General features: G+C 42.4%; 1 protein-coding gene across 1 annotated transcript in view; it reads right to left on the reverse strand.

Annotated features, from left to right (window-relative positions):
* Positions 1-9738: 9738 nt before the first annotated feature.
* Positions 9739-27110, reverse strand: part of LOC137346567 (protein spinster homolog 3-like) — a 164443-nt gene continuing 147071 nt past the window's right edge. Inside the window, exon 12 of the mRNA XM_068010080.1 lies at positions 9739-11032. Within this exon, the coding sequence (XP_067866181.1) occupies positions 10959-11032 (74 nt within the window). The 3' untranslated portion in view covers positions 9739-10958. The remainder of the gene's footprint in view (positions 11033-27110) is intronic.

The raw sequence follows: 27110 nt of genomic DNA on the forward strand, positions 1-27110 counted from the left end.
ACCCCCTCAACCGCCCCCTACCCCCCTCACCCCCTACTCCCTCACCCCCTCTACCTCCCCCCACAAAGACCACACTACAGTTGAACATCTGAAGTGCAGTTGCAAAGTTGGGAAATATCATCAAAAACCTCAACAATTCCGTGTTTAATTATTGAGAAATTTTATTAAGTATTTGAAGCATTCAAGGCACTGCTGTGCATGGATACATGAGTGTTCTGTTGCCAGCATTCCCGTGAGACAGACAGGCCGAGTCTCTGCTATGCAGAACTAAAGAGATTGTTCCTGGAGAGCCTTGTGGTGAATGAACGCTTGGCTCTCTATTCCACTACTGTATTGTCCATGTGAAAAAGGCAAAGTCACAAGAGTCTGAGCTCAGTCTATTCTTGGTGAATGTTCCCCAAACGCATCCCAATGTGCACTCCCACTTCATCCATAAATGTAAGGTTCCTTTCCACATCGTGACAAGCTCTGCAGCATGATCCAGTTGCCTTCGTTGCTTGAATGCTGACCTTAAGTCTCAAGGATTGTTTTCTCAACAACATGTTTTATATGAAAAGAAATAAATAAAGAAAATCAGAGTCAGAGCTTGCCTCCCTCCATCCACTGAAATTACTGTTGTGCACGCCTTTTTAAGTTCTGCAGTGAAGGCACCAATTGATAACGTCGCCAATGAAGCACTTATTACCCACCTCAGATGCAGCAATCAACACATCCTTGCGTCATCTCCTGCACTGCCTCCTTTGCTTGAATGCCGTCCTTAAGTGTCAAGGATTGTTTTTTCAAGGGTATGTTTTACATGAAAAGAAATAAGGAAAGAACGTCAGTGTCAGAGCTTCCCTCCTCCAATGAAATTACTGTTGAGCATGCTTTATGTTCTGCAGTAAAGGCATGTACTGATAACACCGCCAATGAATCACTTAGTACCCACCTCAGCTGTAGGAATCCAGATGACGTTACTGCCCCAATCTCGTGATGGTTCAATGCTGCTCTCAGGGAAAACATGAATGATGTGAGGGTGCTGGAAAAAGAAGCACATTTCTTTTGGACTATGAACATAAAGCAGGCCATTTAGCCCAGCAGTTCCCTGCTAGTGGTTATGCTACTCCTGCGCCTTCCCATCCGCTCCCATTTAATCCTGCCTACTACTATCAGCATCACCTTCCATTTCTTTCGCTCTTATCTACCTTTGCATTAAAGCAACATTGGGGATAGAGAATGGTGTGGCTGCACTCCCACCTCACCAGTTGTGTTCGCAGCAAGAGCATTCACATTTGTGCTACCACTGGACACGGCATGCTTGTTTCTTTCAGTGCTCAGTCTCTTCTTTCTGAATGTTCCCCAAGTGCTTGACCGCTTTGGACGCCCTCTTTGCTTGACAGGCAGCAGCTGGCAATTGTGGAGTCTGACAAGGTTCTGCATGGTTGTTTCAAGGGCGGATGGGGAAACAGATGGCTGTGTGTCCATGTGCATGGCTCTGATGGATGCAGGAACAGAGCAACTTACAACAGGGATTGGAGCACATGTACTGCCTGCACACAGCCCCAGACAATGGAAAGGATTTTAGTGCAGTGCAGTGGACTGGAGCACATGCTGTGCCCCAGACAATGGAAATGTTTTCAGAACAACTTACAACAGGGACTGGAGCACATGCTGTGCCCCAGACAATGGAAATGTTTTCAGAGCCAATTACAACAGGGGCTGGAGCACGTGTACTGCCTGCACACAGCCCCAGACAACAGAAAGGATTTTAGTGCAGTGCAGTGGACTGGAGCACATGCAGTGCCCCAGACAATGGAAATGTTTTCAGAGTAACTTAACTTGGGGCAATCTCCTCTTTCTAATAAAAATGAAGCAGACTGAAATCTCTGAAATGACTAAATTGCAATAAAATGCGAGAAAATGCCCGACTAAACCTCTCCTCCTTCCACTTCCAGAAAATCGTGCCGAAGCTTGACGCGTGTGTGAATATCCGAAGGTTGACGCATGCGTGAATACCCGTTGGCGTTGCACAAAGCGCATGCGCAGAGGCCGACAAGGCGCGTTGCCCGAAGATGCACACATCACACGATGACGTAATTGGCGCATGCACTAACCAGTCCTGGCAACCCGGAACGCAGCGCATGCGCAGACAGCAGGAGACCGTCTGCGCATGTGCGCACTGTGGCGCAGCCTGATGACGTCAGTGGCGGCCAGCGTTGTCAGGAATCACTTTGTTTTAAAAAAGTGAACAATGGTTCCAAAATAGCCACCAAAGGAAAGGGACTGTGTATTCAAACTCTCTGACAAAGACAAAGGAAAGATCTTCAAAGCTAAGAGGTGTCAATTGGTCCCCATCCTAAAAACATTCCAGAATTGAATGTCTTCTTCTGAAACAAAGAAGGTGTGAAGTAGCCATGTCCTGGGCCATTGTGCAATCACCATGGGGAAGAGATGAGAGCGTCTCCTACCAGGAAGTGGGAGGTAACATAGCTTTACCTTTGAAAAAGACAGCCAGAGAGAGAGAGAGAAGCAACATCCTAACAGCTTGTGTTCCAGCCAAATCAGAAGATACATGCCCTGCTACAGAATCCTACATCTACATTATATTGCAGTAAAAACTAGAAGTGACCCATAGTCTTCAACTGAACCTTTCAATCAAAAGAGAAATCTACAATGATCTCAGACCTGCACCCATCAAGGACTTGATTTCAAAGAGAATCCAACAGGTTTATTGTTACCTGCCCCCCCCCAACGCCCCCACTAAAAGTCACCTTTTTTCCCTTCTCTAACTGTCTCTAGTGTATGTGTGCACGCGCGCAAGAGAATGCATGAGTAGATGGGGTTGTGACAATTTCGGGATAAAGCAATTTCTGTTTTTTTAAAACCCCACAAGAAAACCTGTCGCTGTCCGTTTATTTGAAAAAATAAAACACCAAGGGGCTAAACTCTAAAAAAAATACTCTTGCTGCGGTCAGGTGGGGAGTTGCATAGTGGAAACCACCCACGTTGCACTGTGTGGCTGTAATGCCTTCTGCAAAAATTTCTGCTGTCCGACAATCTTCACTTGCTCCATGGATTTCCCCTAGAAATGGTAATTCAACACATTGCACATCCTGTACTTCATTAACTTTTTCACTTTCTTTGGATTTTCCTTTTATATTTTGCAGCGTTGGTTTTTAATGCGGCATATTAATTTGAAGTATCCCCTCTTTTTACGTAAAAAACACTCTGCTTCTCTGGCTGGCCACACCCGCTGTAATTAGTTACTGCTGCCTCTAGATGCTCTTCCCGTCTTCACTGTCTTTGATCGCCATTTTTTGCTTTCACTTTCTTTATGTATTCAATGGAGTTTGCTACTTTTGAGATCAGACTCTCCCTGTCCCTTTGAACAACAAATCAGTTACATTTTCTAACCTATGCTTGCTTATTTAACTGAATCGCTTTGGTTAACATGAGATCATCCTTCAACTGTAGATGATTTGAGAGGGGGTTGTCTGCTACTCCAACCACAATTCTGTCTCTAATCAGCTCTTTCCATAAACTGTCGTATTTACAATCTTTAGCGAGTTTATAGAAATCACTGATAAACGAATCAATGCTCTCCCCTTTCTGCTGAGTACGCTTATTAAATTTGATGTGCTCAACAATTGCATTTTTCCTTACATCTCCAGTGCCTTAATGACTTCTTCATATGTAGCTTTCTCTTCGTCTATGTTTATTTACATAAGTCTTGCATTTATGGCTTCCATTTACACTCGACACGAGGTTCTGTACAAGTTCTATTACATCACTTCCTGTGATGATGCTGACAGACTATTTACATATTCTGCCCAGTAACAACCCTATATTCCATTACACTACAGAGACAAGCTGCAGGCACCATAGGGGTCTTGTTCACCTCGGGCAAATTGCCATCACACAATGAAAATGTTGGTTAATTGGTTCCTCAAAGGCCTTCATTGTTATCCTGCTGCTGCTGGACAGGTTGCCATCTGCACACACAGCCCAACTTTGGGAAAAGTTGCCGCAGGCAGGACCTCATTGGGGAGCCAGCCCAACGCACTTTCAAAGATTTTCCCAGCCCCGCCCCCAAACTCGCATCGAAGGGGCTGGGAAAATTCCCCCATAAAGGCTTTAAAGGACAGATGAACAAAATGGGCCAAATGTCTCCCTCTCCTGCACTTATGAGATTAAGCCTTCAAAATAAAGGGAGTTAGTGTACTTTACCAAAAGCCATTATAACATTTTCTTAACCATTTAAAACATTATGACAATATAAATAAATTATAATAATTTACTTTTATCTTGTAGTAAAGTCCCTCTTTTGATATATATCCTATCACATAATTTAAATTCAGTTTTTAGAATTTGCCTATTTCAATCTCTAGATTCCTGATCTACATTCATCAAACCTTTGCTCTTTTTGGAAATAACAGTTTCAAAGACTGGTTATTTTATAAAAGAGATTTGATTATCATAAAGTCATAGAATCTTACAGCTCAGTCAGAGGCCATTTGGCCCATCTTGTCTGTGTTGGCCCTTTGAAAGAGCTATTCTATTAGTCGCACTCTCAATGCTCTATACCCATAGCACTGCAAATATTTCCTTTTTAATTATAACATTATTTTACACAGCTAGTTGTATTATCTGGAATGTATTGCCTGGTGGAAGCAGATTCAAAAGTAATTTTTTAATTTTTAATTTTTAAAAGGGAATCGGATATATACTTGAAAAGGAAAAATCTGCAGGGCTATGAGGAAAGAGCAGGGGAGCGGAAATAATTGGGAAGTCCTTTCAAAGAGCCGACATGGACAGCACCTTCCAAAGCTGTGACCTCTACCACCTAGAAGGACAAAGACAGCAGATGCATGGGAACACCACCACCTGCAAGTTCCCATCCAAGCCACACACCATCCTGACTTGGAAATAAATCGCCGTTTCTTCACTGTCGTTGGGTCAAAATCCTGGAGTTACGACCTTAACAGCACTGTTGGCGTTCCTACACTACATGGACTGCAGAGGTTCAAGAATGTGGCTCACCACCACCTTCTGAAGGGCTATTAAGGATAGGCAATAAATGCTGACCTTGTCTCCAATATCCCAAGCTTCAGTTGGCCAGGATCGGAGAAGTTTGGAGGAAGAGTGGAATGCGTTGAGGATTGCTGTTCCAGCTCCACACTCCAGTTATTTAGCACAAAGAACTTTTGACTCTGGGATCTAAATCTTTGTGTATCGAAGTTTTTGCTATAATAGAAGTAAAAGCTCCTGGAGGAGCAATTGTACGATTGGTATGATTGATTAGTTTATTTATCTGGATGTGCTGTGAACTGCATCTTGTGTCTATTGCACTCTTGGGTCTGTGTAGTAAAGATACTTGGCACTTTTCTGAATGCTTCAGGGTATCTTGGCAATTTGAACATTCTCAGTTTCTCAAAGGTCCCTGCAGATTGGACTTTGAGTTGTTGCAATTAAAGGATCATATTTTTGGGGTTTGTCTGACAGGATTATGTGTTTGCATTTGGTTTGTAGCATTTTTGTGATAAATCTAAACAAGTAACAATCATTTTTCTTTTTGCTGCCCTACACAATGGGGCCAGTTCAGTCATTTATTTGCTGCCGAGCATAAGACTGGGCTCCTGGGCCGTTTATAGAGAACACATGATTTTACAACACAGAAACAGGTCATTCAGCCAAACTGGTCCATGCCAGTGTTTGTACTCCATATGATTCTACACCATCTAATCATATTTTTCTATTCCTTTCTCCCTCATGTATTTATCTAGCTTCCCCTTAAATGCATCTCTGCTACTCATCTCAACTACTGCATGTGGTAGTAAGTTTCACACTCTCACCACTCTCTGGGGAAGGAAGTTTCTCCTGAATTCCCAATTAGATTTATTACTGATTATCTTATATTTATAGCCCCTAGTTTTGGTCTACAAGTGGAAACATCTATGTCCACCTAGAGAATCCTTTCATAACCTTAAAAAACTCTATCAGCTCACTCCTCAATCTTCTCTTTTCTTGACTAAAGAACTGTTGTGTAGTATTGTAGCGTAGATAGAGTGTTGTCTACAGATGTCACGGAGTCTTTATGGAGCAAAAGAATATGTCTTATTATCTACAGATATAAATATTTATGCTCTCCACAAGCCTAACTAGACAGCACACCTTGTGCCTCTTCTAGCTTCTTCGAAGCCTAATATGCATGTGACTATTACATCATCATCACTACACAGTGGGAGGGGTTTACTCTCACTGTCTTAACCATTAACCCTTTCAGGCCCTTATACTACATCTCGCCCCAAGTCTTTGTCCCTATCTATATTTGATATATATACATTAATTCATTTTTACTTTACATACTGCCCCATCTCCCCCCAGGTCTCTGTTCCTCAGAAATTCAGGCTATCAGGAGGCTTCCCAACTCTCCCTGATGGTGTTCTTATCGGGTTTGATAGATCGGTCGTCTTGCTTGAAAGTCTTTTTGGATGACTTGGATGGCCTTGATCAATGTTTGCAGTATCCTGCTGACTCTGGGTTTCTTGATCATCATCTACTTCATCCAGATAAATGATTGATTGTTCCTTCTATGGAATAGAGATGATCTTTCTCCTATTTCATTGTATAGTACTCTCTGTCGTGCGTACGAGATACAAGCTCTGATAATTTTTATCTTTTTGAATGACAATACCTTCATGTTCTAGGTCTCAGCCATACATTCCATTAGCTCAGGTAAGTTTCTGGTAAGGAATCTTTTGTTGTAATAGTGAGCTTGTTGGTTTCAGTAGTACTTCTCACTATCTTGGACTTTTTGATAGTCTTTGAGGCCTAGCCCTGGAAGGAGTTTTCTGGGCATAATGTGAAGTTGTGTTTTTATCTTCCTCTCAATCAACAGCTCAGAAAGTGATAGTCCATCCAATAACGGAGTAACTCAATAGTTAATCAATGCTGTTGAAAGATCTTTATTCTTCTTCAATGACACCTTTATGATTCTTACTCCTCTTTCGGCCTCACAGTTTGACTGAGGATATTGTGGTGAATTCATGATATGTTCAAAGTCCAATTTTCTTGCAAATTGTGTGAAGTATTCATTTGCCAGCTGTGGTCCATTGTCAGACATAACTTCCTCAGGGATACCATGTGTCGCAAAGGTCTCCTGTAAATTTCGGATAACAGATTCTGTTGTTGAGTGCAACCTTTTCACTTCAATCCATTGTGAGAAATAACGGATCGCAATTAAATAGGATTTTCTGTTGTGCATAAATAAATCCATCCCTAGCCGTTCCCAGGGTTTGGTTGGAAATGTTGTTGTAATCAGAGGTACTCTCTGTTCTAGTCTATGTATTGCACATACTTGGCAGTTCAGAACCATGTTTTCTATGTCTTTGGATATTCCTGGCCACCACACTGATGAATGAGCACTTTGCTATGCCCATGTGGCGCAGGTGTCGACGTTCCAAGATATCCGATCTGAGTGAACTCGGAATGACTAGTTTGTTATTATACACCAGCAAATCATCGATGTTTGTGAAGTGTTTTCTGAATTCGTAGAAAGTTTTCATGAGCTTACCACTAGGACGTTCTTGAGGCCAACCCTGTGTGCAGTATACGAGTATATTCTTAATCACCTTTTGGACGTGATGAATTTCTTGCAGTTTCTGTATCCTTGCTGGTCACTGTTGTGCAGTAGATTGTGAATACGACTCTATCTCGTCCACGAAATTCATGTCCTGTCGAGTCAGATGGTCTACCATTGCTCTTGATAGCGCATCAGTGGAAGTTTGCATCTTTCTCTGAACATATGCAGTTTTGTACACGTATCGCATCAATCGTAACTGGAACCTCTTAATTCTTGGAGGCATTTTTGCGATCTCTTCCTCATCCAGTAAGAAAACTAACAGTTTATGGTCTGTCTCAATGACGACTTTCAATCCCATAATTATAATCAGAGAACTTCTCGCAAGCCCACGTAACTGTTTTCAATTACTGCATTTCTGGTCTCTGTCTCGGACAAAGCTCTTGATGCATAGTATCAGGCTTGTTCTTGGAAAAGGACTGCCCCTAACCCTGTGGATGAGGCAGCTGCAGCGATTGTTGTTGTTAGTGAACGGTTATAGTGTGTTAAGATGTCAGGCAATATGAGCATTTCCTGAATCTTTCGGAATGCCTGCTCTTGATGTGAACTCGAGCACCATGCTTGATCTTTTTTCAAGAATTGTCTCAATGGCTCGATTACCTGCACTAGATGAGGTAAAAACATTTGGCTAACTGATTCACCAGTCAAAGAAATGTTTGGAGCTGTTGGACAAATATTGGTGTTGGGAACTCATTAATGCCTCTCATCTTCTGCGGAGATGCCGTTATGCCATTGTTAGTTATGATGTGTCCCAAGAAACGGATGGACGTCTTGGAGAATTCCTGAAGATGACTTCAGACCACCTTTCCTCTCTAGACATGTTCTTCTATGGCAGCTCCATGCACCAGGATGTCAACTATTTGATATTTCACCCCTTTGAAGCCTTGTAGAATGTTGGTCATGGTGTTTTGGAAGATTTCAGGTGCGGAAGTTCTCCCAAATGGAAGACGATTGAGACAGAATCTTCGAAATGTTGTGAGTAATCTTGAATGCTCATCCAAAGGAACTTGCCAAAAGCCACTATTTGCATTGTGATGAAAACTAAACCTGCCAAGAATGAGGCATATTAATTTCATCATATGGAACAATAATTTTAAACTGTTGCTGGACTGAAAAGATGACTTGTTTAAAGAGATCATAGCAGTGGCTGAAAACATACTGCTCATTTGCATTCAGGGGGACAGTTGCTTGGAGATGACAATGGAACTGCTCCCTGGTTCAATTAACCAGATGGATTTTGATCACGTGACATTGACTGTGTGAAAGCTAGCATTCTAGCCCCCTACTGAGTTTGTCTACACAGTCACTCTGCAACTGTAACACCCAGGCAAAGGTTCTGTAAATAGTTTACTGTACATACTTGTTAAGCTGTTAATAAATCTGTTAGAGACCTTCAACGAACTGGACTACACGCATCTCATTATGTTGCATAGGACAACATATAGAACTCATGAGAGACACAACCTCAGAATAAGAGGGAGACTATTTAGGACTGAGATGAGGAGGAATTTCTTCACCCAAAGAGTGGTGAATCTGTGGAATTCTCTACCCCAGAGGGCTGTGGAGGCTCAGTCACTGAGTATGTTCAAGACAGAGATCAATAGATTTCTAGATATTAAAGATTTCAAGGGATATGGGGATAGAGCGGGAAAACGGCGTTGAGGTAGAAGATCTAGTTGAGTGGTAAAGTAGGCTCAAGGCTATTCCTGCTCCTATTTCCCATGTTCCGATGTAAATGTTAAGGAGTGTCTTAAAGGAGGATAGAGAGGTAAAGAAATGTAAAGGTTTAGTCAGGGAAATCCAGAGCTTTGGGTCTTGGCACTGAAGGCAAGACCACAAATGTTGGAACAACATAACTCAGGGTTTCTGGGCTGGAAGAGATTACAAAGATAGGGAGGGGCAAGGCCATGGGGGGATTTGAAAACAAGGGTGGGAGTTTTAAAATTGTTCAAAAATGGCAGCTCAGTGGGGTGCCATGGCTTTGAGGTTGCTTGCCATGTCTCCGATTGGCAGGTGATTGCTCAGTGCTGTCATCATGTGACTGTCAAGAAGAGGGAGATGATCCACGTGACAGCAAGCTACACCCGTATGAGATTTATTAGATTGAATACATTCACAGTTCAGTTGGAGACTACTTAACATTAATACCCTGAATATTGTTAAAAAGGGATTTATTTTCTATTGAGTACATTTACTTTGTTTTTTATGAATCCATTATAATATAAATGTACATTCATACACACACACATACATATATAACTCAAGGCTGTTGTACATTAAAGTGTACCTTTACATCTATGATTTATATAGGTACAGTATGTATAGGTATATATTCACACATCCATTTTACGAAGCCTTTGCAAACTTAAGTATAAATTCACATATACATCTTATGAAAGTGTACATTCTTATACATATTTTATGAAGTCATTGTACATTTTGGTTGCACAGTGCCCATAGGCACTTGGGGGAGGTATTGGAATGTAGATGATGCCTGTGGACTCTCCTGTGGGAGGATGGGGCCAGGGCGAAGTGGGGGATTTCAGCTTCGAGGTATTTGTCCTGGCGGGGATCCAGCCAATGCTGGAAGTCTAAGCTTCAAAGTTAAACTACTTTAGCCTGTTCTGGGATGGGATGTTGAACTGAGTCTGCTGCCTCAGGTGAACAGAAAAGATCCTATGGCACTATTTCGAAGAAGAGCAGGGGGGTTATCCCCAGTGTCCAAGTCAATATTATCCCTCAATCGACATCACTAAAACAGATTATCTGGTCATTATCACATTGCGACTTGTGGGATCTTCCTATGCGCAAGTTGGCTGCCGCATTTCCTATATGATAACAGTGACTAAACTGCAAAAATATTCATTAGCTGTAAAGTGCTTTGAGACGCCCTGTGATCATGAAAGACTCCATATAAGTACAAGTGCTTTCTTTCCTAATGTTCGTTCAAGGTAATGCTTTAAAAAGGGGCCTTTCTGAGCAAGGAGGCAGTAAACAGTCCATTAGTGATATCCATGGCTGAACATTTAGCACTGTGCTCTGTTCAAAGTGTTCTTTTTTTCAAGACGCAGCAAAAGATCTTGTTGCCATTGGAAACAACATTCAGAAGCCAAGGCAATTGGCTAAACACTAGTTTGACTTTGTGATTTGTACAAGGAAGGTGAAGAGTGAGGAATGGAGATGTGAAAGACACTTTCAAAAAGCCCCTGAGGAAAGTGTTGTTTTCTTTTGTGTAGAAAACAGCCGCTGGCAGTGTCTTTATTTAATTAAAAACTTATTGTTTGATATTCCAGCCATTCAAAAAATTGTCTTCTTTGGACCAGCAGCCGAGTGGTTTTATTCAACTCGAGACATCACCCACGGGCACGGCAACAGAGTCTTGGCCTCTCGGCACGGAGATTTGGTTTTCTGAATCTGCAAAACAGGTGACAACAATCACAGTGATGTAACAGCAACCACATAAAACAAACTAGCCTGACTGTTCCAGGGTACTCACTTTGCACATTACCCATATTCCTAAGGAACAGGAAAAGTCTGGCTTAAAAAGGTGGGAGCTTCATTAGAAAATTAAAATGAGGCATGACTATCCTGCACGCCATTTCCTGATGTTCATCACAAATAATGGACCGGGAGAGTTGCAAGATGTGTTTAAAAAAAGTTTGCAAATTGATTCAATTACAAAGCTATTTATGGGCTGCTTTTCTGCACTTTCTTTTTCTCTGCCGGCACTGAGTCTCTGTGCAAATTAATTTTTGGCCCCTGCACCTTTTCCAGCACCAGTGGGTTTCCCAATGGGAATTCTTCAATGCCTTTTAAAAATCCAAGTAGATGACAACTATAATATTACCCTTTGTAGTATAAGGGTCTGAAAGGGTTACTGACTGAGACAGTGTAAGGAATACCTCCCACCCTGATGATGTAAGAGAGCACATGTGAGAGAGACTGGAGGGAGATGCAATGTGGCTTTAGAGGAGTCACACAGACTGGTGAGAAACTGTACATTGTTAGAATGTAATAAAAGAGTTTATGCTCAAAGTACAGAAGACTCAGTAATCTCTCTAAGCTGGACTAACTAAGTATATTAAGGTGGCAGCGGACAAACCAAACATACAACACCCTTGTCTACTCTTTGCATTGCCTCTTCAATTAATTCTATCAGGTTCTGACTGCCAATTCAGATCCAAACAAGCTTAGCCTTTTGAAAACCATGATGACTATTTTTGATTATAGATTCTGTCTCTAGATTCTCTTCCATTACTTCTTTTAGTATAGATTTCAGTATCTTTCCTATCACTGATATTATGCTGACTAGTGTGTAGTCTCCTGGTTTTGTTCTATCGCATTTTTTTATAGGAACAACATTTAAATGATGTCCAGTCCTCTGCCACTACCCTCTCTTCTATGGAACTTTTGTCGATATAAACTAAGCCTCAGCCATTTCTTCCCTAGTTTCCATGAGTATGTGTGGGAGAAGAGCAACTGGGGTTTTACCCTCTTTTAGTTGTGATTGTTTATCAATTATTTTCTCCCTTTCTATCCAGATGGTATTAATATTCGTTTTAAGCTAATCCTTTATTGAAGTGTCTATTTTGTTTTCTTCTTTAATGAAAACTAAAGTGAAGTAGTTATTCAATCCAATTATCAGTGAGTTTATTTTGTTCATCCATTAATGGTCCTATCTCTACTATGATTTTCCTTTTGTTATTGTATGTCATTTCCCACCCTCTGTAAACTTCAACTCATCCAAGACTCTGCTGCCTGTATCCTAACACACCAGGTCCCGTTCACCTCTGTGCTTGCTGTCCTACATTAGCTTCTAGCCCAGCATGTCCTTGCCCCTCCATATCTCTGTAACCTCCTCCAGCCCCACAACTGTCCAAGATCCCTGGCTCCTCTAAGCCAAGCCACTTACAGGGGTGGCAGTGGCGTAGTGGTATTGTTACTGGACTAGAAGCCCAGCTTATTGCTCTGGAGACATGGGTTCAAATCCTACCACAGCAGAAGGTGTTATTACTCCTGCTCCTATTTCCTATGTCCTTATAGGAAGGATGTTCCTGATGGTGGGGGAGTCCACCAGGGGTCATAGTCTAAGGATACAGGGTAAACCTTTCAGGACTGAGATGAGAAGAAATTTCTTCAGCCAGAGAGTGGAGAGCCTATAGAATGTGCTACCACAGAAAGCAGTTGAGGCCAAAATGTTGTATGTTTTCAAGAAGGAGATAGCTCTTGGGTCTAAAAGGATCAAAGGGTATGGGGGGAAAGCGGGTTGGATAATCAGCCATGATCATAATGAATGGCGGAGCAGGCTCGAAGGGCCGAATGGCCTACTCCTGCTCCTATTTTCTATGTTTCCCCAATTTTAATCTCTCCCCCATTGCCGGCTGTGTTTTCAGCTGTCTAGGCCCTAAACTCTGGAACTCCCTCGCTAAACCTCTCCACCTCTCTCTCCGCCTTTAAGATGCTCCTTAAAATACCTACTTCTTTGAACAAGCTTTTTGTCACCTGTCGTATTATCCCCTTTTGTGGTTTGGTCTTAGTTTTGTTTGGTAACCCTCTTGTGAACCACCTTGAGATGTTTTACAATGTTAAATACGTTATATAAATGCAAGTTGTTGCTGTAGAATACTTTATTATTTCTGTTTATATTCCTCTACACCACGTTTGTTGCCCTGATCAAGGCCTTCGAAATAGTCAGTTATGATGGCTTTGGAAGGTGTTATGATGAGGGGTCTCTTTCAGCCTTCATCTGGTCTTACTGTAACAGGATTTAATTTTTAAACACATTGTGTTTTGAGATCCCCCTTTGGTGAATTCTTGTTCACCACTTTCCAATTATAAGGCAAAGAAATGAGCACAAACAGGCCTTCTTAAGTTTAAAGAAGAAAAGTGAAATTTATTAAAACTTACTTAATGCCTACGGTTTCACGACGCGCCCACGCTAGCATGCATACGCCATACACAAATGCAAATAGAGACAGAAAAGAGCAGAAGAAAAATAAAGTGGAGAGGTTTGAGGCAATATCTGAAGAGGGTTTTTTGTTACTGCGCTTCGAGCTCACTGTAGTCCTGGCTTGTAGGTAGATCTTGCTTTTCGTTGGGGCCCAGTATTCTTCTTAAACCTTGTTCACTGTAGGAGACTTTTCTCTCTTGGGGTTCATGTGTCTTCAATGGGTCTTCAGTTCCGTGAGAAAGAGATGGGAGCAGACAGGAGAGAGATGTTCTCAGTCCCGGAGAAAAGAGCTTTCTCGTCAAGGGTCTGGTTTTTTTTTGAAAAACAAGTTCTTTCTTTACTCCAGTAACAGTTTGAAAATCAATGTTCATGTGGCAAAATTAATGTGCCCCACTCTTGGCAGGTGGGGGGCTGCATGACAAAGGTAATGGAGAAATTTGGCTGCCCTGAGAAATTCATCACAATGGCTCGACAGTTCCATGATAGCATGCTCACGTGTCCCGGATGATGGTGAATCTTCTGATCCATTCCCAGTCACTAATGGAGTTAAGCAGGGCTGCGTGCTAGCACCAACCCTCTTCAGCATGTTTTTCTCCGCCATGCTGTCCAATGCCTTGCATAATGGTGATTCTGGCATTAAAATCAGATATCACATGGATGGGAAGCTGCTCAATCTGAGACAGCTCCAGGCAAAATCCAAGGTCTCCAAGGACATATTTCATGATTTCCTGTTTGCTAATGATTGTGCATTAGTTGCCAGTTCAGAGCTGGACATGCAATGCAGCATGGACTTGTTCTCCAATGCAAGCGACAACTTCAGCCTTATGGTCGGTCAGCACCACGATAGCTAATGTAGCAGCCTGCTCCAGGAAAGGGCTCTCATGAGCTCAGGGTTTCAGTCCATGACCAGAACCTGTCAGCAGCGGATAAGTTCAATTATCTCGACAGCACACTCTTGAGCTGTCTATACCGATGACAAGCCACATGCAAGAATTGCCAAAGCAAGTGTAGTCTTCAGCAGACTTCAAAGATCAGTCTGGGAATGAAGAGGAGTACATCTGCCGACCAAACTGACTGTCTGCAGAGCAATAGTCCTGCCCAATCTGCTCTAAGCATGTAAGGCTTGGACTGTACACCAGCATCATGCCAAGAAGCTCAACCACTTTCACTTGAGCTGCCTTCAGAAACTTCTGAAGATTAGATGGCAGGACAAAATACCAGACACTGAGGTGCTTACCTGAGCTGGCCATGCCAAACAGCCACTCTATATTGAGACAGTCACAACAGAGTTGGGCTGGTCATGTAGCCAGAATGTCTGACACTCACTTACCAAAGCAAATTTTCTATGGAGAGCTTGAGTCCGGGGTGCAGTCTCATGACGGCCAAAGGATGCGCTACAAGGACACCCTGAAGGCTTTGCTTATAAGTTTTGATATTGACCCCAAGTCCAGGATCTCTGCACCTGCCGCAACTAAATAAAAAAGGATGCGGCCTCCGTCGAAAACAAGCACATATCAGAGGCAGAGAGAAAATACAAGGAGAGGAAATCCTGAGCCAGCAGCTCATGCAGAACTCAGTTGTTTGTGTTATCTTGCCCGATTTGCAGCAGAACCTTCCAGGTGCAGATCAGCCTTAGCGGTCACCTATGTACCCATCAGAACACTAGAAAACACCCCAGGTGATGGACATGGTCATCTTCACCTCGAGGACAAACAACAACAACATTCCTGAATAATTTGATTTTGTAATTTATCTTTGCCCTTCTCTTTTTTTTTAACTGCTCTCCTAGGTTTTTCTTATTCTCTTTTGTCCTCCTCTTTAGCATGTATGCTCTTCTGATATGTCATTTTCCTTAGTTCCTTATTCATCCACAGTGCCCCATAATTAGCTTGCTTATTTTTGGCTTTGAGTGGAACACATTTCTCTTGAATTCTATTGGTTACCCTTTTAAAGACTGCCCACTGCTTTTCAATCTCTTTGTTTTTCAAGATTTTCTCCCAGTTTACTTTCGTTAGTTCTACTCTCATTTCCTCATAATTTGCACTTTTCCAATCAATTACCTTAGTCTTTGCTGTGCTTATGTCACTCTCAGTTCTAATCCTGAACCGTACTATGTTGTGATCATTACTATTAAGATGCTCCTCTGCTCTTCTCCTATCTGTTCTGATTAATTATCTGTTATAAGATCCAGCAGTGATTCTTTTCTCTTTGGACTTCTTAGATACTGAGTGAGGCCATTGTAAAAACTGAAATAAAAACAGAAAGTGCTGGAAATACTCAGCAGGTCTGGCAGCATCTGTGGAGAGAGAAGCAGAGTTAATGTTTCAGGTCTGTGACCTTGCATCAGAACTGGTAAAGGTTAGAAATGTAATAGATTTTAAGCAAGTGAAGCAGGGGTTGGGGGAGGGGGTGCAGTTGGTGTTGGAAGAGAACAAAAGGGAAAGTGTGTGATAGGCAGAGGACAGGAGAGATTAACTGATAAGGAGGTCATGAGGCAAAGGGAGTGCGCTAATGGTGTGAAGGACAAAGCATTAGTGCAGAGAGAGTGTTAATGACAGAGTAATGAACAGCTCTGTCCAAAAGCACAAACATGAAAAACCAAGTTTAAGGCAGGCACATGGTAAAAAAAATAATAAAAAAGGGCCAGTCATGCTGTGAAATTATTGAACTCAATGTTCAGTCTGGAAGGCTGTAGAAATCCGAATCAGAAAATGAGATGCTGTTCCTTGAGCTTGCGTTGATCTTCACTGGAACACTGCAGCAGGCCAAGGACAGAGATGAAAGCCTGGAGCAGGGTGGTGAATTGAAATGGCCAGCAACCGGAGGCTCAGGGGCATGCTTGCGGAGGTGTTCCTCAAAACAGTCACCCAATCTGTGTTTGGTCTCCCCAATGTAGAGGCGACCGCATTGTAAGCAGCGAATACAGCATGACCCCGAGCTTCCGGTTGCTGGTCATTTCAATTCACCACCCTGCTCCCAGACTCACATTTCTGTCCTTGGCCTGCTGCAGTGTTCCAGTGAAGATCAACACAAGCTCGAGGAACAGCACCTCATTTTCCGATAGGCACTCTACAGCCTCCCAGACTGAGTTCAATAATGCCCTTTTTTATTATTATTTTATTTTGTTTTTTTAGCATGTGCCTGCCTTCAACTCGGTTTTTCATGTTTGTGCTTTTGAACAGAGCTGTTCATTATTCTGTCATTAACACTCTCTCTGCACTAATGCTTTGTCTTTCACACCATTATCACACTCCCTTTGCCCCAAGATCTCCTTGTCAATTAATCTCTCCTGCCCTCTGCCTATCACACACCTTCCCTTTTGTTCTCTTTCCCCCCACCCACCCCCCCACCCCCGCTTCATTTGCTTAAAATCTATTCCATTTCTAACCTTTGCCAATTCTGATGAAAGGTTACAGACCTGAAACATTAACTCTGCTTCTCTCTCCACAGATGCTGCCAGACCTGCTGAGTGTTTCCGGCACTTTCTGCTTTTATTTCAGATTTCCAGCATCTGCAATATTTTGCTTTTATTGTAAAGGCTCAATTTCCTTTCGCCTTTCACTATTTCTTCCTGCCAGTTTATTTGGGGGTAGTTGAAATCTCACATAATTATTCAATGCCTACTACCCACTTTCGTAGATTTGCCTACACATTTCTTCCTCCAATTACCTTCCACTATTTGCTGTTCTATATTATAACTCCATTAAAATTGATGGATCCTGTAGAGAGTCATAGAGTCATTTACCACATGCAAGTTTATTTCCTTCAATGTGGCCATCCAATTTCCTTTTGAAATCATTGATTGTCCCTGCTTCTACCACTCTTGTGGGCAGCGAGTTCCAGGTCATTACCACCTGCTGCGTAAAAAAAGTTCTTCCTCATATTCCCCCTGCATCTCTTGCCCAAAACCTTCAATCTGTGTCCCCTAGTGCTTGTACCAAAAGTTAATGGCAGCAGCTTTCCTTGTCTAACTTACCTAAGCCTGTCATAATTTTATACACCTCTATTAAATCTCCCCTCAACTTCCTTTGTTCTAAGGAGATCAAACCCAGTTTTTCCAACCTAACCTTGTAACTAAAATCCCCCATCCCTGGAACCATTCTGGTAAATCTCCTCAGCACCTCTCAAAGAACCTTTTTTTAAAAAATCAATCCATATGGCTTACAGTTAGTTACATCCTTTTTTCTACTATTATTTATGTTTTTTTGAACTAGTACAGCTACTCTATTGCCCCTTCTTTCTTCTTAAATGTGTTGTATCCTGCAATATTTAGTTGCCAATCCTGTTCGCTATGGAGCTATGTTTCGATCATCCTGACTTTATCTGCATCCTGAAGGGGTGGTAGAGGCAGGAACTCTCATAACATTTAAGAAGTATTTAGATGAGCACTTGAAATGCCATAGCATACAAGACTACGGGCCAAGTGCTGGAAAATGGGATTAGAATAGTTAGGTGTTTGATGGCCGGCACAGGCAGAATGGCTGAAGGGCCTGTTTCTGTGCTGTATGACTCTATGACTCTATCCTCCCTACAATTTATTGCCTCCAGTTCATCCATTTTGTTTTAAATGCCACATACATTGCAGCACCAAAAGCTAAATTGTTTTCATTATTCCTCTCTCTGTTTATACTAATTGTTTTATCTTTATGCTTTGTGACCTTATCCCATCTCTGCCCATTTGTGTTATTCTTATTCCTTCTTTTAGTTTGTTCCTTACTCTCCTTTCTTGGTTAGTTTGTTGTTAGTTTTCGTAATTTCTAGCAATTCCCTCCACCCCCCCCCCCCCCCATGTTATTAGTTTAAATCTTATTTACAGCTCTAGTAATCCTTTCTGATAGAACCTTGATCCCAGCCTAGTTTGGGAGAGCCCATCCCAATGGCACAACTCCTTCCTGTCCCTGTACTGGTGCCAGTGGCCCAGGAAATGGAACTCATCTTTCCCAGACTGCTTGTCTAGCCATATGTTGACTTTCCTGATCAGTTTGTCCCTAAGTCAATTTGCACGTAGCTTGGGTATTAATTCCGAGATTATTAGTCATGTGGTCGTGCTTTTCTATTTAGCTCCGAGCTCTTGATACTTCCACTGCAGGACCTCTTTGCTAATCATTCCTATGTCATTGGTTCCAACATGGAGCATTACTGGTGATTGAGAGTAGCCTGATGGGAAGGAAATTGGCTGGATTGGAATTTTCCCACGTCTTGCAGTTGTCTATCAGCTGTGGCTCACTTGCTGGCAATCACACCTCGAAATCAGTGCGGCATAAGTTCAAATCCTACCGGAGAGTCCTGAGCTCAAAACTCTAGGCTGATACTCCTATGCTGTACTGAGGGACTCTGCCTTTTTGGATGAGATGTTAAACCAAGGTCCCATTGTTTCCCTCAGGTAGAGCCATGGCACTATTTCGGAGATGAGCTGGAGAATTTCCCTGGTGTCCTGGCCAATATTTCCCCCTCAATCAACATTACAAAAACAGATTATCAAGTCGTTATCACAGTGCTATTTGTGGGAGCCCCCTCTGTGCAAATTAGTTGCTGTGTTTCTTACAATACAGCAGTGACTGTATTTCATTGGCTGTAAAGTGCTTTGGGATGTCCTGAGGTTGTAAAAGGAGCTATATGAATGCAAACCCTTCTATTATGAAGGCTCTGGAGAGGATATAGAAGAGATTTCCTAGAATGCTTTCAGCAATGAGGGATTACAGGTCTGTGGCTACATTGGAGAAACTGGGTTTGTTCTCCTTAGAGTGGAGAAGGTGAAGAGGAGATTTGATAGAGGAGTTTCAAATCATGAAGAGTTTAGGTAGAATAAATAAAGAGAAATGTTCCCAATGGCTGTGGAATAACACAGTGGGCACAGATTTAAGGTGATTGGCAAAAGGTTACAGGAGGAGAACTCCTTTATGCAACAAGTGGTTAGGATTTGGAATGCACTGATTGATATAGATTCAATAGTAACCTTCAAAAGGGAATTGGATAAATACTTGAAGGACAAACGATTGCAGGGATATGGGGTAAGTGCAGGGAGTGAAACCAATTGGATTGTTCTTCAAAACAGCTGGTGTGGTCTTGGACTGAATAGCCCCCTTCTGTGTTGTACTATTCTATCATTCTGCAATTCATTTGCAAGCGGCAGGTAGGAAATGGGCAACCAGCAGAGAATTCCACAGACTAATGACCCTCCGAGAGAAAACATTTCTCCTCATCTCTGTCTTAAAAGGGAGACCTATTATCCTTAAGCTATATCCCCGAGTTCTAGTCTTCCCCACAAGAGGAAACATCCTCCTGGTATGAACTCTATCTAGTCCCCTCAGGATCTTATATGTTTCAATAAGATTCCCTCCTAAAGAGATGGGGGGAGGGGAAGGAGTGTTGGGAGGGGGGGTGCAAGGGTAGTAAAATTCAGGTTAGGTCAGAAGGCCTCACTGTCCAATTTTTCCCTCCTTTTCGCAGGATCCTGCTCGATTTTAAGCACAACAGAGCGAATCAGTTTGAGCTCCACAATGACTGGGTGCACTTTCATGGACCATTTGTCACTCGACAACAAAAGACTTTTTGGGTTCTGTTCTGGTCAGGTTTCACAGAGTTCATGTGTTCATTATTCATTTGGTTTGTCTGTTTGTCTCATCACTGTGTATCCAAACACTGGTAACATTACAAAGTGCTTATTCCCTCAGGTGCAGTGAATCACACCATCATTTCACTCAACAGCAAAACTCTTCCAATTTACTGTCACTTGTGTCTTGTGTTGCTGTGGTTTGGCACAGCTCTTCTGCTGGGTAATTCTATAGACTGGTTTTAATAAAACACCAAGATTAACAACATCCCAGGTTTGGTTCCCAGTGTGTACTGAGTTCGCTATTCACAGCCGGGGTGGTACTTAAGCCTGGTAGATTAGTTAAATTCACGTGTGCTTTGTGACACATTTGGCAACCCATTTCATCAACTACTGTCTGTCCAGAGAAATCTGTCTCTGCTTGAAATTCCGTCCTGAATTATCTCCAGCCTATACCCATTGGAGTTCAGAAGAATGAGAGGTGATTTTATTGAAATGTAAGATCCTGAGGGAAATTGATAAAGTGGATACCATGAGGATGTTTCCTCTTGTGAGGGAGACTAGAACTGGGGATACAGTTTAAGAATAAGAGGTCTCCCTTTTGAGACAGAGATAAGGAGAAATTTTCTCTCTCAGAGGGTCGTTAGTCTGTGGAATTCTCATCACCAGAACACAGTGGAGGCTGGGTCATTGAATTTATTCAAGGCTGAGTTTTGATTGACAAGGGAATCAAGGGTTATGGGGACAGACGGGAAAGTGGAGTTGAGACCACTTTCTCAAGTGGTCAGCCATGAGCTTAGCGAATGGCAGAGCAGGCTCCAAGAGCTGAATGGTCTACTCCTGTTCCTGAGTTTTATGTTCTTATGTTCCTATTGCGTTTTTCCACAGTTAAAGGAAATACTTGCATTTATATAGAGCCTTTCATGACCGCAGGATGTCCCAAAGCTCTTCACAGCCAATGAAGTACTTTAGAAACGTAGTAACTGCTGTAATGTAGAAAACACAACAGCCAATGTGTGCACAGCAAGGTCCCACAAACAGTAATAGAATAAATGACCAGATCACATTTTAGATGTTGGTTGAGAGATATATTGACCAGCAAACCAGGAGAACTCTCTGCTCTTCTTCAAAATTATGCCATGGAATCTTTTACCTCCACCTCAGGGGGCAGACGGAGCCTCAGCTTAATGTCTCATCCAAAAGCCGGCGCCACCAACAGTATCTCATTGTTACACAGTCTAGATTTTGTGTTCAAGTCTCTGGAGTGGGTTTAAACCCACAACCTTCTGACTCAGAGATGAGAGTGCTACTCACTGAACCACAGCTGACACAGATGTTTATGTTTCTAGTTGATGTTTATATTTGCCATTTTATAACAAACCCATCTTGCCTCTGGGTTCTTTCCATAACGAAAGACATTATTACTTGGACAGGCCATTAGCCTGACTCACAAGCCCCCACAAGGAGGGCGGTGCACTGCCTTTCGTCTGTCTCCGATCTTCCAACCTGTCTGGCCTGGGTGTCCCTACCAGGAGTTCTACTCCTGCCAGCATTGCTCCCAGGGTTATAGCCGCATGCAAGCCCTCCCACCACATGGGGAAGGTGAGCGCATCCGGAATTCCTGTTGCTAGGCGCTATCCTGTCATCCCTGCCAGAAAGTGGATGCCCCGCCCAACCAGTCAAATCACCATCTGGGCTCCCATGTTAAGGAAGGCCACTTGGTAAGGAGCTGGAATGGTCATGAGCCACATCCTGGCAGAAGTTCAGGATCTCAAGGTCATGAGGAAATAAAGAAACTGGTGGGAAAAGGACCTCTGGTGTCCAACAGAACCGCACAGCATTGGAGGTGATCAGCACAATGTGTCATCACCAGAAGGTTCCAGAACTGCGGTGAGTTCCATCTTAATTTGCGACAAGTATTGGCAAAAACCTCTTTCGGAACTCTTCGAAACATCTTGTTTCTGCTAGACAGACCTAATGTTCATAGATTGGAGACAATAAAACAGAGGGAAGCATGATCCAGATTTTAAACGCCCCACCCATTCGCCCCCCCCCCCTCGCCCCACCCCAAGGCTGCCGCTGGAAGGCTGCCTTCATTTAGCTGGCGGCTTATCCACATGGTGGGAATCACCCCCGATGGCACCATAAAATGGCCCCTAATTGGACCTTTAAATATGCCTCTCCGCAGCTAGTCCCACCATCAGTAAAATGCCCCACCGGCAGGGGCAGGTAAAATCCTGACCAGAGATTCTGTGAGGTAGTTGATTTGACCAGAAGCACAGAACTAGACTACTGATGTTTACTGGAGCGTGCCTCAAGCTAAGGTGGTAGAGACAATCTCTAACCCCACAGCAGTGGATGTGGAGCAAGTTCCTGCTGCAAGCAGCTGAGGCTGATTTAACTGACTCCTTCAAAAAGGCCTCGATAAATATCAGGCTGGGAACGGGATTACTGACGATGAACAAATGCTCCATGGATCATTAAGATGAGGGTGGGGCAAGAAAGGAGATCCTCAGTGCCCCAAAGATTCTGGTGTCAGTCATTCGAGTTGTGCCTCTGCCCACAGTAACTGAGGTCAGCTCCTCAGCAGCAAGAGTTCCTATTCATTCTCAGGATACGGGCATTGCTGGTAAAGCCGACAATCCAACAGGTTCATGGTGATTTTTACTGATATTAGCTTTGTATTTCTTTTTATTTTAAAACTCAATTTAAATTCTCAAACTGTCATGGTGGGATTTACGCTCTGGATTCACATCCTATGGATTATTATTCCAGTAACACAAACACAGGAATAAACATACATCTGTGTGCTTGGCATTATCTAAATTTCTATTTGTTCTGAACATTTATTTTGACCATTAGTGGAGTCTCAGTATTAACCAGCAATGCTGATTAGGTTTCCCTGCCCCTCTAATCCATTACAAGATAAAGGTTCAGGGTTTCCATTCAGTAAAATCAGCCACTTCTCTCAAATATCAGCCTCTTAAGTCTCTCTCCTCCCACTGTATTTCTCTCAGTGCAGGAACATGGTAAAGAGTCAGCAATGTAAATTACCCTCTGTGGTCGCCATTGGAAAGAAATAAAGAACAAGCATTTTTATAGCGCCTTTCACAATCTTAGGGGTTCACAGCCAATGAATGACTTTTGAAATGTAGTCACTGTTGAAACACAGCAGCCAATTTGTGTACAGCAAGATCCCGCAAACAGTAACGAGAACGAGATGTTAGTTGAGGGATAAAAGTTGGCCAGGAAGAACTTCCTTGCCCTTCTTCGAATAGTGCCTTGGGATCTTTTTTGTTTACCTGAGAGAGCAGAAGGGCCTCAGTTTAACATCCCATCCAAAAGATAGCACTTTTGACAGTGCAGCACTCTCTCAGTTATGCACTGAAATGTCAAGCTGGATTACATGCTGACGTCTCTGGCGAGGGACTCAAACCAACAACCATGTAACTCAAAGGTGAGCTTGTTACCCATCGAGCAAGCAGACACTCAGAAGCAAACGACCCTTCATTAAGTGGAGGTTTCATACCTTGCCTCCAAAGAAAGTGCTGCCAGCAGTAAAACACAGCAGGTCCCGCCAGCTGGGGGTGCCTAGTTAGTCTGGTTGTGCCGTCTGCCAATAACATGGGTTTAGCATTGTTGGTAAGTACAGTTCCAGGCTTTGACGTTGTGTAGTGACTTCCATTCAAGTCTTATGACTGCAGAATTTTCCTGTCATTGGAAGCAATTTAACAATGTCAAAGGGACAGGAATGGGACAATTCGCTCAACTGTGAGACTAAATGTTCTTTACATAGTTGTTTCTATCAAGTAAATGCTTCACATTCTGCAGAATGTGTGAGGATTTAATTGATGCCAATGTTCCACTTAATTAAATGTGGGCACATAATGCATTGCCATCTGAACTCTTTATGCTCACTGGATCAGTGTCATTAAACTGATTTCTCTCTGTCCAGTTTCCAAAGCATTTGGATACTTGGCTTCTACACGACAAAGAAAAATGCAGCCAAGGACTGGCCATTTGCTAAATGATTATTAAGTACTGATTTTTAAAGCAGTTAATCAGTGCACAATACCAGACTAACAGCAACAAACTTGTCGCAATTAATAAAGATGAGCTCAATTGCTAATGAGGAGCTGTCACAGCAGCTATCAATAAAGGCAGTATTGATCAGCAAGTGTCAATGAGAAATGAGCTGGTAACCAACTCGGGATCATCTTAATGTACTGTTGAATTGTTTTTGAAAGAATTGAAAAGCTGGCCAAACACTGTTAACTTTTATAATGGTGTTTTGTCTATCAAGGTGAGGGATGTTAATCCTCCAGTGTTAATATGGAAGACTCTTGCTCAGGGATCCTACAGGTTAGATGCAGATTTAAGCTTTGTCCAACCGCAGTGAACGGCACGTATAACTCTAATTTTAGACTTTCATGCAACAGCTAACTGATTTTAGTTGAATGCAAATCCCTGCACCACCTATAGGGGCATTTATTCTGTCAGCTATCAACCCCCTTTTGGACCGTGAAATGATCCCCTGGGCTGTGAGTGGCAGGAGAAAGACTGGATCAAAGCAGCTAGTTGCGGATTATTTTCTGTGTTAATGCTTCCAGTATTCTGCATTACATGTATGGGCTGTGTAGCATAATATTATGCAGGGATGTATAAAGCAGCCGTGACAAATTTTGGTCCAACAATTTTAATGTATCTAATTCTAATGGCTCTAAGTCTGCAGACAGACATAGCCTGGCGGGAAGGACAGACAGGTGGCAGATACAGTTCAATGTAGAGAAATGTAAAGCAAGAATAAGAGAAACAAGTAAACCTTAAATAATATTTTAAATGGAGTAGAGGGGAAAAGGGTCCCAGCTATAGAATCATAGAGAATCAGAGAATATTTACAGCACAGAAAGAGGCCACTTGGCCCATCGTGTCTGTGTCAGCCAAAAAACAAGCCACCCAGTCTAATCCAACCTTCCAGCATTTGGTCCGTAGCCCTGCACGTTATGGCACTTGAGGTGCATATCCAGACTACTTTTAAATGAGTTGAGGGTTTCTGCCTCTGCTACCCTTTCAGGCAGTGAGTTCCAGACCCTCACCACCCTTTGGGTGAAAAATTTTTTCCTCATCTCTCCTTTAATCTTTCTACCAATCACTTTAAATCTATGCCCCCTAGTCACTGACCTCTCTGCTAAAGTAAATAGGCCCTTCACATCCACTCTATCCAGGGCCCTCATGATTTTGTACATTTCAATCAGATCTCCCCTCTGTTCCAAGGAGAACAACCCCAGCCTATCCAAACTTTCCTCATAGCTGCATTTTTCCAGTCCTGGCAACATCCTTGTAAATCTCCTCTGTACATTCTCTCGTGCAATTACATCTTTTCTCTCATAAGATGACCAGAACTGCACACAGAACTCAAGTGCTTTCTGCTCTATATTTAACTTTCTTCCGCTGTGTGTGTGCCTTCAGCACTGCATGGGAACCTTGCGGGGCTACGAGGATCGAGCGGAGGAGTGGGATTGACTGGACTGATCGGCGGAGAGCCACCATGGACTCGATGGCCTCCTTCTATGCCATACATGACTATGAATTGAACCAGCCCTCGCTTTGAAAATAGCACTGGGTTCTGGAAGCATCGGGACACTGACACACCATCCGAGAATGCTGTTTTCAAAGTCAGCCACTCCCATTCGCGTCCCTATGAGCGACTGAAAATCCCGGCCAAAGTGTCACGGTTGTGGTACACAAATCACATCACTCGCAATGTCACCACTACTTTGCACCTTGCTTGCACTCACTAGCACAAACCTCATTGGATTTTCACTCCAGAGTACCAGATTTAAGCTAACAATCCATATTAAGCCTTTTACTGTCGAGTTTTTTCGAAAAAAATTTTTAAAAATTATGCTGAGAGTAGCAGTCGAAGCATTCAATTTGCACAAATATTTATAACTGTTGAAGCACAGTCAAAAATCAAACATAGACTAAACAGCTTAATTCAGTTGACCAGAAGTGCCAGTGCTTGGACACACTGTTTGAGCCATGGTGAGCCCATACAAGAGAACAGGCCAGACAGCTCACTAGATGATGCCACACAACCTGACCAGCTATAGTGTATGTCCTAAGGAAACTATAAATATTTCACTGCTTTATGTAATAAATTTATGTGCATTCATTTTTATTAAATATCAAAAATAAATTAATTCATGCCAGAAACAAAAGAATATTCTCATATTAAGAAAACACGTTTAATGTGTTATAAAATCATCACAATAATCTTTTGAGAAACTAATACTTATATTAAATCTATATTCATCAAATTAAGTTAGCAGTAACATCCAAATCTTGCTTATAAAACTACATTGTTGTTTCTCGCGCTCATGATGACCCATGCTGTGCATGTGGGAGCCGGTTTGGTTGTATGACATCAGGAAAGTGGTGGGGATGAAGGTTCTGGACTGTTCTCTCATATGGCCTTGGCCATTGTGTTGAGTGTCAGTGACTTGCATTGTGGACAACACTTTGAGAATCACTGCTTTAAATAATGCATGTTCTTTGGTGAATTATTGGAGCTTGTAAGAAAGGCAACATAATAATTGTGGGGGGCTTTAATCTTCACATAGACTGGATCAATCAAATTGGCAAAGGTGGTCTGAAAGATGGGTTTGTAGAGTGCTTTCATGACAGTTTCCTGGAACAATATATTGTGGAACCAACTAGGAATAAAGCTATTTTAGATCTAGTATTGTGCAATGAGGGAAGCTTAATTAGTCATCTCATAGTAAAAGATCCACTGGGAAAAAGTGATCATAATACAATTGAATTCCATATTAAGTTTGAAAGCAACATAACCCAGTCCCAAACATGAATCTTAAACTTAAACAAAGCCAATACTTAGGTATGAGGGGAGAGCTCACTAAGGTTGATTGAGTTAAATAGAGTGAAAGGTATGGCAGTAAATAAACAGTAGGAACATATAAAGAAACAAT

Source organism: Heterodontus francisci, chromosome 30 (assembly GCF_036365525.1).
Source record: "Heterodontus francisci isolate sHetFra1 chromosome 30, sHetFra1.hap1, whole genome shotgun sequence".
NCBI classification, from domain to species: Eukaryota; Metazoa; Chordata; class Chondrichthyes; order Heterodontiformes; family Heterodontidae; genus Heterodontus; species Heterodontus francisci.